This window comes from Oryctolagus cuniculus, chromosome 7 (assembly GCF_051225735.1).
Source record: "Oryctolagus cuniculus isolate XC-2025 breed Fujian yellow rabbit chromosome 7, ASM5122573v1, whole genome shotgun sequence".
NCBI lineage: Eukaryota > Metazoa > Chordata > Mammalia > Lagomorpha > Leporidae > Oryctolagus > Oryctolagus cuniculus.
Genome location: NC_142873.1, coordinates 37,471,092 through 37,485,488, shown reverse-complemented (window position 1 = coordinate 37,485,488; position 14,397 = coordinate 37,471,092). Strand labels below are relative to the sequence as shown.

Sequence of the window (14,397 nt, the reverse complement as noted above, 5' to 3'; positions counted from 1 at the left end):
AGATTCTCTAGGTCAGAATTTATACCCTTCAGAAAGTGCTTTAACTTGAAATTATGATATCACTTTTAAAACAACCTTTTCTAGCCAACTGATTTTTTTTAAAAATTTATTTGAGAGGTGGAGAGACAGAGAATGTGTGTGTATATGTGTGTGTGTGAGAGAGAGAGAGAGAGTGCGCTCCTGTCTGCTGGTTCACTCTCCAGATTCCTACAGTAGCTGGCACTGTACTGGGCTGGACTGGGACTGGAGCTGGGAGCTGGGAACTCAGTCCGGGTCTCCTACATGGAGTGGCAGGAACCCAGTTACTTGAGCCATTACCCCTGCCTCCTAGGGTCTACAGCAGGCGGAAGCTGAAGTCTGTAGCTGCAGGAGGGCATTGAAGTCAGGCACTCTGATGTGGAATGCAGGTGTTTTAACTGGTGTGTTAACCACTAAGCCAAACGCCTTCCCAGTTTGGTGTGGACCCTTAGATTTTCTGTTTTTTCCTAGTTTCTTGGCTCACACAATTCTGACCTGGGACAACTTCTGGCTCCTTCTGTATCTAAATTCTGCCTGTCCTTGAAGTGGATAGTTATGGGTAGCGTAGATGTGAGGTGATGAATGCCTAGAATACTGGTGAAAATGGAGAACCAGTCTGTAGAACAAAGATGCTGAAAAAACGTAGAATCATAGGGCTTAATAATTGGATGGTATGGAAAGGGAATGAAAGAGGGGAAAGTTTAAAAAAAAAGTGAGGAAGGAAGGTATCTAGGATGACTTCTGTATTTCTGTCTTGAGTGTTTTGGGTTGATGGTGGTGAAAGTCATTGAAATGGGATATAGATTGTCCCAGATCATTCTGTTATTAAGAAGTGGAGCCAGAACTTCAGCCCATGTGGTCTGGCTCAGAGTCTGTATAATTAATCACTCTGCTTACTATACTGCCTCTGAAAGAATGATGAGATGTGGTCTTTGTTCTCAAAAATCCTACATTTTAATTGGGGAGTTACATTTATATAACCAGTTACATAACAGTCACTGTGAGAACTAGTGAATTAATAATACATGTAGTACCCTTATGGAAGCAATTATTATTATATGGAAATGCAGTCTAATAATAATAAACGGCATTTAAGCTTTTACTATGTGCCAGACAGTCTTCTAAGTGGTTAGGTACATTATCTTTTTTAATCCTCCTTTAAACTCTATGAGGATAGTGCTAATACCTCCATGTTTAAACATATGTATTTATTTATTTGAAATGTAGAGTTACGGAGAGAGAGGGAGTGAGAGAGAGAGACACAGAGGGGAGAGATCTTTTCTCTGGTTCAGCCTGGGCCAGGCTGAAGCAGAAGCCTGGAACTCTACCTGGGTCTCCCACATAGGTGGCAGGGACCCAAGCACCTGGGCCATCTTTCGCTGCTTTCCCAGGCACATTAGCAGGGAGCTGGATCAGAAGACGAGAAGCAGGGACTCCAACCTGTGCTCATATGGAATGCCGGAGTCACCTGCTGCACCACAACACTGGCCCCAGTCTCCATTTCACAGATGAGAAAAGTAAGCACAGAGAAATTGTCTGTCCAGTGCCATACAGCTATACTATTTTAAACAAAGTAGGCATTCAACAGATGTTTGATACATAGCTTGAAATCTTGAAGAAAGTTGAAAAGAAAGGACTGTCAAAACCAGTGAGTCATACGTAGTCAACAGGATTAGCATTGAATCCAGCTGTGTTCCATTAAGGGGGATTTGCTTGTAATGCCAACGAGGATTCTGAGCATGCTGAAGTGGAGAAACAGCCTCCTGGTATGTCCTTTTTATCTGTTTGCACACGAGGAACAGTAGTAAGTATGTTCAGCTGCTAACTATTTAAGGCCCCAAACAGTCCTTTGCATTGTAGTTTGTGGTCTGGTCTGCATCTAGCAGGTAACCATGAGAGGTTTTTGTTCTTTTTCTTGAATATATTGTAACAGAAATTTAGTTGTTCCCCAAGTTCTTTCTTGGACCTGAGTATGCCTGAAATATTTAGAGAATTCTTGATGTAGATGCTGGCTAATTTGAGGATGGTTATGTACTCTGAAATGAAAGGGCTTTATGGGCAGGATGGGAGAAAAAAGGAGGCAGCAGTGGCCTAGCAGGACTCAAACCACATTTGGTACACAGATCTTGCCTTGGCATGTCCCCATTTCCTTCTCTCTGTATTGTAGTTCTCTCAGCAATGAGATGACGATAGCTAGGAAGTGGACAATGTAGGTTATTTTTCTTAATTAATGTTAATAAATATTACATAGCTGAGCACCAAAGGGGAAACCTGTTGAAGTGAAATGGACACTATGAGAAACAGTGACTTGATCAGCCCTTGTTCTGACTGTTGATGTACAATGTAATACTTTATCCCTTTTAGTATTTTTTTTTTTTGTTCTAGTACTATTGGTTGAACTCTGTAATTAACACACAATTATTATTAGGTGTTTAAATTTTAACTGAAAAGTGATCCCTGTTAAATATAAGAGAGGGAGGAGATGTACAATTTGGGACATGCTCAATCGGACTTGCCCCAAATGGTGGAGTTAGAATTGTGCCAGGGATTCCAATACAATCCCATCAAGATGGCATGTACCAATGCCATCTCACTAGTCCAAGTGATCAATTTCAGTTCACAGTTGATCACACTGATAGGTCTAAGAATCAAAGGGATCACACAAACAAGACTAGTGTCTGTTAATACTAACTGATAGAATCAAAAAGAGAGAACGATCCAACATGGGAAGCGGGATACACAGCAGACTCATAGAATGGCAGATGTCCTAAACAGCACTCTGGCCTCAGAATCAGCCCTTAAGGCATTCAGACTGGCTGAAGAGCCCATGAGAGTATTTTAGGCATGGAAAGCCAAGACACTCTGGAAAAAAAAAAAAAAAAAGAAGACCTAAATGAAAGATCTCTGTGAGTGAGATCCCAGTAGAAAGAAGGGGCCATCAAAGAAGGAGGTACCTTTCTCTGAAGGGAGGAGAGAACTTCCACTTTGAGTATGACCCTGTCTAAATAAGATCGAAGTCGGCGAACTCAAAAGGCTTCCATAGCCTTGGCAACTCATGACTAGAGTCTAGGGAGATTACTGACGCCATAAACAAGAGTGTCAAATTGTTAAGCCAACAACAGGAGTCACTGTGTACTTACTTCTCATGTGGGATCTGTCCTTAATGTGTTGTCCAATGTGAAATAATGCTATAGCTAGTACTGAAACAGTATTTTTACACTTTGTGTTTCTGTGTGGGTGGAAACTGATGAAATCTTTACTTAAAATATACTAAATTGATCTTCTGTATATAAAGATAATTGAAAATGAATATTGATGTGAATGGAATGGGAGAGGGAGCGGGAGATGGGAGGGGTGCAAGTGGGAGGGAAATTATGGGGGTGGGGGGAGCCATTGTAATCCATAAACTGTACTTAAGAAATTTATATTTACTAAATAAAAGTTAAAAAAAAGAAATATTACATAGCCATCTACATGTGTTATATGCCAATGCATTAAGTCTGTAACTGGAGCTCAAAGTATCCTTTCTTTGAAGACTATGTTCTTTATGTTTGCCACCTCCTGTGTTCTTTGGAATAGTTCCAAGTTCACTAAGCAGTGCTTCATTTTGGTGGATCTTTTTATCATGATTTTTAAACTCAGAGAATGTAGAACATTGCTTCTTGCAATGCTCTTTTAAAAGTCTTAGTTTAAGTCAGTGTTTCTCAAATCTGTAGACCAGAGGTGGGGAATGTTCAGCCTGCAGGCTGTATAAAGCCCACAAAATCATTTGATCTGGCCTTGTGAGGCAACTGCAGGCAGGACTTGAAATTCAATAAATCTGTAGCAGGCTAATTTTAAGTTAATAATTGTGTATGACGTACAAAATGTTGTAATAAATATCCAAATAGCCCCTGGCAGAATAAAATGATTCCCCACCCCTCTGTAGGCTACAGACCCTGGGATATAGGGATGGGAGTAGTAGCCTTATGGCATTTACACAACTGCAAATCCATGTTTTTACATTTTCTGTAGACCAAATAAATCAGTTGTTTTCTTTTAGAAGATTTATTTATTTGAAGGGGAGAGTGAAACAAAAAGAGAGAATGAATTAGTTATCTTCCATCTGCTGTTTTTCTCCCCAAGTGGCCACAAAGGCAGGGGCTGGTCCAGGACAAAGCTAGGAGCCTGGAGCTGTGTCAGGGTCTCCCACATGGGTGTCGGGGACCCCAAGCATTTGGACCATCTTACACAGGTACATTAGCAGGGAGCTGCTGGACTGGAAGTGGAGCAACTGGGACTCAAAGTGGCATTTGGATTTGGGATGATGGCATTCCAGGCATCAGTTAAGCTCATTATACCATACTGCTGGCCCCCAAAATTTGTTTTATATAACTATGTAAAGCTCTTTTTGAAATTTTTATAGCTGTGCTTTTGATTAATAAGCTACAAATTCAATTTAAATCATTAATAAATTTTTAAAAAATATACATTATTTTGAAATGCAGAGTGACAGGGGGAGAGTGAGAGCTTCCATTTGGTGGTTCACTCTGCAAATGACTGAAACAGCCAGCTCTGTGGTAGCCTGAATCCAGGGGCTAGAAACTTCCTCCTGCTCTCCTAAATGAGGGGCAGGTGCCCAAATACTTGAGTTGGCATCCTCTGTTGCCTTCCCAGGCATGTTAACAGGAAGCTGGGTAGGAAGAGGAGCAGCCAGGACCCAAATTGGCAATTTGTTAGATACTAGTGTCACAAAAAGCAGCTTGATCCACTGTATTACAATGCTGGCCCCACATGATTAATACTATCTTCATTGCCTTTTATCATCGTGTAATTTCTCAGTTCACAAAAACTGAAAGTACAGCCACAATCATTTTGGGTGACCATTGATATTAAACAAGAGTAATTTGGGGTTGGGACCTCTTGATTAAAGTTTTATATTATGATGAGTATGTCTTGTCTTTTTTCTTTCTTTAAAGATTTATTTATGTATTTGAGAGGCAGTGCACAGACAGAGGGAGAGACAGAGAGGCCTTTCATCCACCGATGTACTCCCTAAATGGCCGCAACAGTCAGAGCTTTGCCAATCCGAAGTCAGGAGCTTCTTCTGGATCTCCTGTGTGGATGTAGGCACCCAAAGACTTGGGCCACCTTCCATTGCTTTCCCAGGCCAGTAGCAGGGAGCTGGATCACAAGTGGAATAGCCAGGACTCAAACTGGCACCCATATGGGATGCTGGTGCTGCAGGCGGAGGCTTAACCTACTATGCCACAGCGCCAGCCCCTGAGTATGTCTTTTCATAGTGCCTCATTGACTATAGTTTCTTATTAAGTGTTATTAAAAAACCTAACCCTTGGTCATATGCTATTTGCTTTGTGTATTAATTATTTTTATCTGCTCATTTGGCCTAAGCCACATTTATATTTATTTATTTCCCCATTTTGTATGCTTTCATTTTGTAAAAGAAGTTAGTCCAAGGGAAAATAACAATATTTAGTGTTGATGTATCCTGAGTAAATTATACAATTTGTGATTGTACTAAATCTATGACATTATCTTTAGATCTTTATTCCTACTAATTTACTAGTTTATCGGATAAAAATGCTATTGTTTAAATTCTTCTACTTTTGCATGCTTTCTGAGGCCATCTGAAACAAAGACTTTGATTGTATAAAATGTGATCTTTGTTTTAGCTCAGACAGATGTTCTTGAAAAACAGGTGTTCTAAAGTATTATTTTGATTTTTAGTTTTCCCTGATCCTTTGAAATACTGAGCTGAGTTTTAATGGGTCATATTAAATTGGAAGTATAATGCTTTTTTTCTTAAAGAAGAATTACAAGTTTATGTGGAATTTTAGTTACTGGTTACTGTAGTGTCTTTATTTTGCTAGATAACCTTAAACAGCTGTGGATATTAGGCAAGGCTTTCAACACCTTGTAAAATTGACCAGATCTGAAAGGAAACACTTAGCAAGCAAGTAAAATTATTCATTGAGTGGTATGATGAGTTGTAGAAATCTTCTTTAGGTTAATGATACTGATTCTCCATTAGCTTAAGTTTAAAATTATGATGTATATAAATTGAGAAATGATTTGGAGACCAACTTTTTTGGGTGGGAGAGGATTGGTATTATTTAAAGAATACTTTAAATTAGATTTATGGTTACTGTGCTTGTTAACCAAGAATTCATTTCAAATTGTTTTAAGTTGTTTTGGTATTCATGGTCCCTTGTTTTTCCAGTGTTGAGTTACTGAGTCTCTGTTCATATAGTTTTAGCATGGTATGTATTTATAAATCCTATTAATTTGAAATATGTAGTTCTCTGTGTTGCGTAGGAAAGATTTTTTTTTAGAATATAAAAATCCCTTCAGCACTAATAAATTAATCCATATGTACCAGTAGCTTTGATATAATAAAGATGGGAATATATTGTTAATGATAACTTGAAGGGAATGAATTTAATTGATCCCATTAATAATACAACAAAGTTACCATGAGTTTTTGCTGCTTTATTTTTATTTTTTTATTTATTTGTGAGGTAGAGAGAGACAAAGAGAGAGAGATCTTCCATCTATTGGTTCACTCCCCAAATGGCCACAACAGCTGGGGCTAGCCAGACTGAAGCCAAGAGCTTCACTTGGGTCTCCCACATGAGTGCAGGACCCAAGCACTTGGGCCATCCTCCACTCCTTTCCCAGGTGCATTAGCAGGGAACTGGATCAGAAGTGGAGCAGTTGGGATTCTTACCAGTGCCCATATGGGATACTTGTGCTGTTGGCCCCTGTTTGTTTGTTTGTTTTAAAGATTTATTTGAAAGGTAGTTATAGAGAGAGAGGGAGACACACAGACATACAATTGCATGCAGAGGGGCAGGTTGCTATATCATCCATCTGCCTCCCAAGTAGCTGCAATGGCTGGGTTTGGGCCTGTCTGAAACTAGGAGCTTGGAACTCCATCTAGGTCTCAAACATTGGTGGCAGGAGCTCAAGTACTTGGGCCATCTTTCGTTGGTCTCCCAATGCTGGATCAGAAGTGCAGCAGCTGGGACTGGAACTGGTGCTTGCATGGGATGCTTGTAGCATCATAGGCAGCTGCTTAACCCACTGTGCCCTATGCTGCTGTTTTAATTGATGGTGTCAAATCCTTCAGTGTTGTTCTTACCTATTAAATCCGCAAAAGAGAACTAAATGTTAAAGTTTTGCCTGCCACAATAGTCACACATCCTCTGACTCCTTTTCTTTTTTCTGATGCAGGTCAGACCGTTTTGCTCTCTCAGCCTGCTGTGGTACAACTTCAGGCGCCTGCAGTTCTGCCCTCTGCCCAGCCAGTGCTTGCCGTCACTGGGGGAGCTGCACAGCTACCCAATCACGTGGTGAATGTGGTCCCAGCCCCTGTGGTGAATAGCTCTGTGAATGGAAAACTTTCTGTGACTAAACCTGTCCTACAAAGTACTGCAAGAAGTGTGGGTTCAGATGTAAGTTTTGAAAGTTACTGCTTTTTTAATGCTTGATTTAAAAAAAAAAAGAAAGAAGGAAACACCTTTTGTTTTTTTATTGCTTTGTTTTTTTAAGTTTGTTAAAATGGCATTATAAATAAAAGAGTGTGCTAAAATTACTCATTCAGTTTTTGGTGGAAAGTTAGGGTAAGACTTATTAAATGTTAGAATCTAAGTGGAAAGAGCTTTAAGTCTGAAGTGGTTTGACAAAAGTGTGCATGCCTTCCTCTACTGCTTCTTTAGAAACCTGTCATCACATTCCTCAAGTCCCCTCCCCCCATCATCCGCTAATGTTTTACAGATTCTTTCATGTTTTCTGATTGAAATGTTTTCAGCAACCCCCCAGATAAGTGTCTGTAAGACTACTTTTTAGGCAGGTTTTATGTTTAACTTCTCCCATGACTTTTTGGAAGATTTTCACTGGTGTGTAATGATAAATGGCTGCTCTTGGGATTTCTGTCTCCTGATGATTATTTGGTACCTTCTCAACTTTGCAAACCTTCCAATTTTCTAGCGTGTTGTAGAGATTTCTTATAATTTATAAGTCACATAGTTTCCTGAGATCTATCACTCCCTAAAGCCAGTTTTAGCACTTGCCATGTAACTCTTGCTCTTGCTTTCTTCCAAAGTGATTCAAAATTTCTTGTGTGTTAAATGGTAATTAAACATTGTTGTCCTAAAATTAAAATTAAAGTTAAATGATCACTCTAACAGTGGGTTCTTTAAAATTATGATTTGGAATAATCGGTGTTGTGGCATAGCAGGTTAAGTTGTTGCTTGTGACATCAGCATCCCGTATCAGAGTGTGGGGTGGAATCCTGGCTACTCTGCTCCCCAATCTAGCCTCCTGCTAATGTGCCTAGGAAGGCAGTGGATGATGACTCAGGTGCTTGGGCCTCTGCTACCCATGTGGGAGACCTGGGTGGAGTTCTTGACTTGGCCAGCCCTGGCTGTTGAAGCTGTTTGGGAGTAAACCAGTGGATGCAAGATCTCTCTCTCTCTCTCTGCCTTTTAACTAACTCTTTTAAAAAATAAAATTATGATTGAGAAAACAAAGCCTATGTGTTTTCTTTGAATTGTCTTTATTATTATTATTTTTTTAATGTGAAACGCAGAAAGCGCACACAGGCCAGAGAGATCTATTGATCTTCCATACACTGGTTCACTCTCCAAATTCCCGTAACGGCTGGGGCTGGGCCAGGCCAAAGCCAGGATCCCAGAATTCAATCTAGATTTCCCATGTGGATGGTAGACACTCATGTACTTGAGCCATCACCTGCTACCTTCTAGGGAGTGTATTAGTAGGAAGCCAGCATTGGAAGTCGAGCTGGGACTCCACTCAGATCTGGGGTACAGATGTCCAAAGTGACGTTAACTCCCTGTGCCAAATGTTCACGCCTTCTTTACAGTAAAAATGGATATTACTAGTTGTTACTATTGCTGTTCCACCCTTTCTTTAGGTAGAGTACTTTTGCAAAATATTTTAAAAATCCCTTGACTTATGCAAGATTGTGTATCAGAATACTATCTGATTGCCTACCAGAATTTATTAGCCAACATGTCAGTGACTCATTTAGTTGTGAATTTGCTCCACTATTACATAAATTCAATCTAGTAATCTAAGCCAGCAATATTGTAAAAATTCGTAACAAAGGAATTTTATACAATGGAAATAGAACACCCAAATTCTAGACTGAATCCTATAGTTTATATAGGTGTTGAAAACCGTACATGCCAAGACATATAGTAGGAAAATGTGTGTGTACGGATAGTACATGAATAGTACAGAATTAGACAGGTTAGTTTGTTTTGGGGACTAGAAGAGATAAGGCACCATGTTAATGGCAGAATAGGTACTATTACTTAAGAGGGGTCTTCAAAGAAAGTTCATGAAAAATGCACATTATGAAAAAAAGTATTTATGGAATTGAAAAGAAGTTGATTGAAGTAAATTTCTTTAATTCCATTTTCCATGAGCTTTTTGAAGGACCCTTATACATGTTTCAGTTGAATATGAAATGATATATGCTGGCATTTACTTAAAAATATTCTATGGGGAGATGGTAGGCACAGGATAGGGGAAAAAGATTGTCAAAATGTTGATAATCATAGAAGCTAGATGTCTTTTTCTCCTTTTACTGGATGGGAAAATTACTATAATAAGTAAAAGAATGGCAATAACAAATATTGAAAAATATTCTGTGATTTTTTCAATTAAAAATTTGTGTAACCTGTGAGCATTTGGCTTAGTGGCTGAAGTAATTGGGTTCAAGGAAACTTGAACTGAGTTCTTAGCTACTAGCTTTGGGATGGCCCAGTCCTGCCTGTTGTAGGCATTTGGGGGAGTAAACTGGTAGATGGGAGCTCTCTGTCTCTTTTTCTCTCTTTTTGCCCCTCATAAAAAGAAAAAGTTGTACAACCAGTAAGACAAGGGTATGCTTTTCACAGGGGACTGAGAAAGTTGAGAATGGTGAAAGAGGATTTTTAAAAATGATCCCTTAAAATGTTCTTTTAGTACTCTTTTAATTAAGAATGTAAATGTTTCTTGGGCAGTGCTCCCAAATGAAGCTAGCGATGGAAAGTGTAGAAGTTGCCCTTGTTTGATGTTAGGACACTTAATGAAATATTTTAGACATGAAAAAAGATAAAAGACTAATTAGAGCTTTAAATATATATAGATTAACAGTATGTCATAGTTGTTAAAAATATTAACACATTAACATATCTAAGTCCAGGAACTGGCTTTTCTTTTTCTTCTTTTAGACTTAATATCTGAAAAGATCATCTTAATATCGACAGTCATCATTGTGTGTACCTAATCCATTTTATAATCTCTGAGCATATTTCAGTTGATTACATGTTGGTCTGTTATGCAGACATCTTTTATTAATCTTTGGTGTGAAAGATGATGTTTGTTCTGCTGTTGTACTCTTAAGGGGCTCTGGAAATTTGATGAGTAATTTGCGGATAAAATCTCAATTTATATTGAGGAGTTAGGGGAATGTTTGAAATAAGCAAGTCTATAACCAGCAAGTGTTAGCTTTTGTTTGTAGTGCTATATATTAGCTAGCTTTATTACTGTCAAAATTTAGAGTTGACAAACTTAGAAATATTCTGCTTTAATGTTTTTAGTGCAAGAGACCTAAAGATCATTGGAATAATTTTCTAGTCAGCCCACATTGAGGTTTTTGTGTTTATTTTTTTCTTGGCCAGCACATCACAAAGTGAGCCAAGTATGAGTTTTCAACATGAATTTTTTGGTAGAAGTTTTGACTGAATATTTCAAGTAAAGAAGCATCAGTCTATCCTATCAGCTGGCCAACCCACTCAGGAACCCAACGTAATCTGTTCCAGAAGGAGCCGCAGAAGAGAACTTTCTTTGATCTGCTCAGATAGTCTGCATTAGTAACTTGGTTGACCTCAGCAGTACATGAGTTTGTTAGACTCAAGTCCTGTTAAACCAGGATAAATTTCAACAAGTATAAATTCCTAATCCAAAATTGGGCCAGAAAGGGTTTCTTCATCATGTACTTTTTCTGCATTTAAATCAAGTGAGGTAAAAAAGTTGTAATACAGCAAAAAGCAAAAAAAAATTTTGTATCAATCTTTTGTGGTTTTGTAATGCTGACATGGCTTCTTTTTTTTTTTTTTTTCCTACCTTTTGTTTGGCTAGTTTTATTCTCTGGAGGCCTGCTACTGCCATAAGTTGCGTTTTTAGCATACCATATTCTGCAAACTGCATTAAGTGCCACATTTTGTGTTATGAAACAGTTTGTCTGGTTCAAATTATAATCTCTTCTTCCTGCCTTTTGCTGGTAAATCTGTTTTGTTTAACTCCTGGAAACCTCACCTAAATTTTCAAGAAATATGGTTTGTTTTTGGCTCTGATCCTGATGGAAAAAATGAACATGGTCTCTCATTTCAGTGTAGAAATTCTCCATGTAGTTTTTAAATAAATGGTGATGTTGGAACTACAGGGTTGACTTTATAGGAGAACATACTTATCTTTCTTTAAAGGGCAATTGAATGTTACCAGATGTCAAACCAAGGACTTGCGAACAAGCACTCTGTTTAAGCCTGCATGGCACTCTCTACTTCCACCTACCTATCATAATTCCAAAAAGTTCATGAAAGAAACATTACTGCGCTGGCTTTAAGTTTATGGAATTACATTGTTTTGGTTGTTCAGACAACAGGTTGGGGGGAAAGTGGTGAAATTGTATTCTGCATCTTCAACAGTGTGGCAGAGTAAAGACTCTTAATGGAAATCAGTAGGTGGGAAAAATGGAAAGAAAATGGTAAGGAACTCGTATAGAAGGAAAAATGTCCTCCAGGTGGGAGGTTGATGGAGGAGTTCAGATCCTACTTCCAAAGGGCCCGGGTTTTCCAGCTTGTTCACCCATTGAACATCCTCCAGGTCCTCTTTTTTTTTTTTTTTTTTTTTTTTTTTTTTAAGATTTATTTTGTTTATTTGAAAAGCAGAGTTACAGAGAGAGAGAGAGAGAGAGATTACAAGTGGAGCAGCTGGGACTTGAATCAGCACCCATATGGGATGCAGGTGCTGAAAATAGAGGATTAACCTTCTATGCCACAGTGCCAGCCCCCTCCAAGTCCTCTTTTATCTTGCACCCTTTTTGAATCCTCTGGTTAGAGACCTTGATCTTCTCTATTCCTGAAAGAGTGCTTTTTGGGAGTCCCGTCCTGGGTCCGTAGAGTCATTATGAGAAGCTGTATGCTGGGAGGAATCCCTTTCCACTGGCCTGCAGGTATTAGAAATGATATGAATAGGATTCCTCTGGCATACCAAGTTGCAACTTTATATTTCATTTCTCTAGAAATGGTGATCAGCTGTTAAATTAGAGATCTCAGGCATTAGTGTCAAGAATGTAGCAGTGATGTGATATGGCTCAGATGGATGCTGTGCACACAGTGTCTCCTGCAGGGGAGGAACTTGAGAAATCTGTTTTTACAGCAAGCAGGAAGCAAGCCTCATCAGCATTCAAAGGGAGACTTTATCTCATTCTTCAGGGTTGCTTACTAGTAGCTCAACCTTTGCAAGTAGCCTCGATAAAGAGTGATCAAGGACACATACCCAATAACATGTGAGAAATATAAATATGACTCTATAATAATGTATTTGCAGTGCAGAGCAACTCAGACAAATGGAGCGTGCCTGTGGTCTATTATTGAAAAAAAAAAGGCAAAACTTCTCAGGACACTTAAGCTGCTTGTTTAATGTGTAGCATCCAAGAATAGGTCTTCTTAAGGTCGAAGTGTGAGCTGAATCTCCTTAAAGTATGTTACTAGTGCAGATCTAATAAGATGATGAATGGCACTTTTAAGTGACTGAATTCTTTAGCGACAAAGACACTGAGCTCCTGTTTTGGCTGCAAAGCAAAGAAATCCTCAGAACAAATGCAGTAAGAAGGATCTGGAGATCTGAAAAGTTATCCAGATCTTAGTGAAAAATCACTTCTGTGCTGACTGCTTTTCGGCTTTGCTGCTACCAGGGACTCTTAGCAAATGAAATACAAACATGGTTTGTTAAGATATTTGCAGCATCTCTTTTGATGGAGGCTTGGGGCTTTTAAAATTTATCTTGAATAGAAGTTTTGGCAGTTAAATTTCATGTGTGGTTACAGAGCTTTGGAAAGGATAGCGAACAGCTTTTCCTCCTCTTGATGTATCACATTAGGATAGATTTATGTTATAGGAACTTTAGCATTCCTCTGTAGTTTCTAGTTTGGCATCTCGATGAGGCTGATAAAGACTTATTTTGAAAGGATGCTGATTTATAACTTAACTAACAATTAAACACTTCTCTATTTCTTTTTCTCATTTCTCTCCCTGCAGCCTTACTCTAGAGACTTGTTAGGCAGATGGTCCTTCCATGTCTCAGAAGCTTTCTAGCCAGTTGGTTCCCCTGCTCAGAAGTATTATGAGAATTAACTGGAAAACTTGTTCTCAGACTGTGTGTGTGTGTGTTTGTGTGTGCGCACGCGCCCGTGTGTGCACATGTGCACATGCGCACATTGTTGAAGTCTTTATACAGTATAGAGTTGGTCTTCTGTGCATTAAGTTAATTAAGAACGAATCTTAACGGAGAATGGGACTGGAATGGGGGAGGGAGGAGAAGATGGGGTGGGAAGAATCACTATATTCCTAAAGTTGTATTTATGAAATTTGTGCTCCTTAAATAACAGATTTCTTTGGGGAAAAAAAGAAGAATTAGTCACTGTTACTTAAGGTTTCTGTGCTACTTTCCTGAGACAGTTCTTAAATATATCAATACTGACAGCTTTACCTATTAACTTACTTTATAGAAATGGTACCATGCTAAAATGTTCTCCTGTAACTTGCTTTCTCTGTTAATTTATCTTAGAAATCCTTCAACATCAGTACATGAGAAGTCTTCTTATTCTTTTAATAGCTGCATGGTAATTGTATTCATAGATATACAACCTTTTTCTTTGTAAACATTCCTTCCTTGAATAAATTGGTACTTAAGTAAGTTTTGTTCATGTGCAAGTAAATCTGTCAGAGAAATTCCTAGAACTGACATTGAATGGTTAGAAAGTGGGTACTTTTTCAATGTCGACAGATTTTACCAAATGTCCATCCGTTGGGATAGTTCTTGTTTATTCTTACTTCGGTTGCATCAGAGTGTCAGTCACAGGTTTTTGTTTGTTTGTTTGTTTGTTTGTTTTTTAATGTATTTACTTGAAAGAGTGACAAGGAAAGACAGAATTTTGCATCCGCTGGCCCACTCTCCAGATGGCCACAACAGCCAGTGCTGGACCAGGCTGAAGCCAGGAGCCAGGAACTCCATCCAGGTGTTCCACATGGGCAGCAGGGGCCCAAGCACTCGGGCCAGCCTGGATGCACTGGCTTCGCAGGCACATTG

At 38.9% G+C, this 14,397-nt stretch overlaps 1 protein-coding gene across 3 annotated transcripts in view; it reads left to right on the top strand.

The window, feature by feature from the left end:
- ATF6 (activating transcription factor 6) overlaps positions 1-14,397 on the top strand; it is a 221,715-nt gene that overhangs the window by 29,524 nt on the left and 177,794 nt on the right. For 2 of the 3 annotated variants that reach the window (XM_089299668.1, XM_008265536.5), the window contains exon 7: positions 7,252-7,472. In XM_089299668.1, the coding sequence (XP_089155794.1) occupies positions 7,252-7,472 (221 nt within the window). Of the gene's footprint in view, positions 1-1,704; positions 1,785-7,251; positions 7,473-14,397 lie in introns of those variants that run through there. The other variant, XM_089299669.1, reaches the window with a different exon arrangement.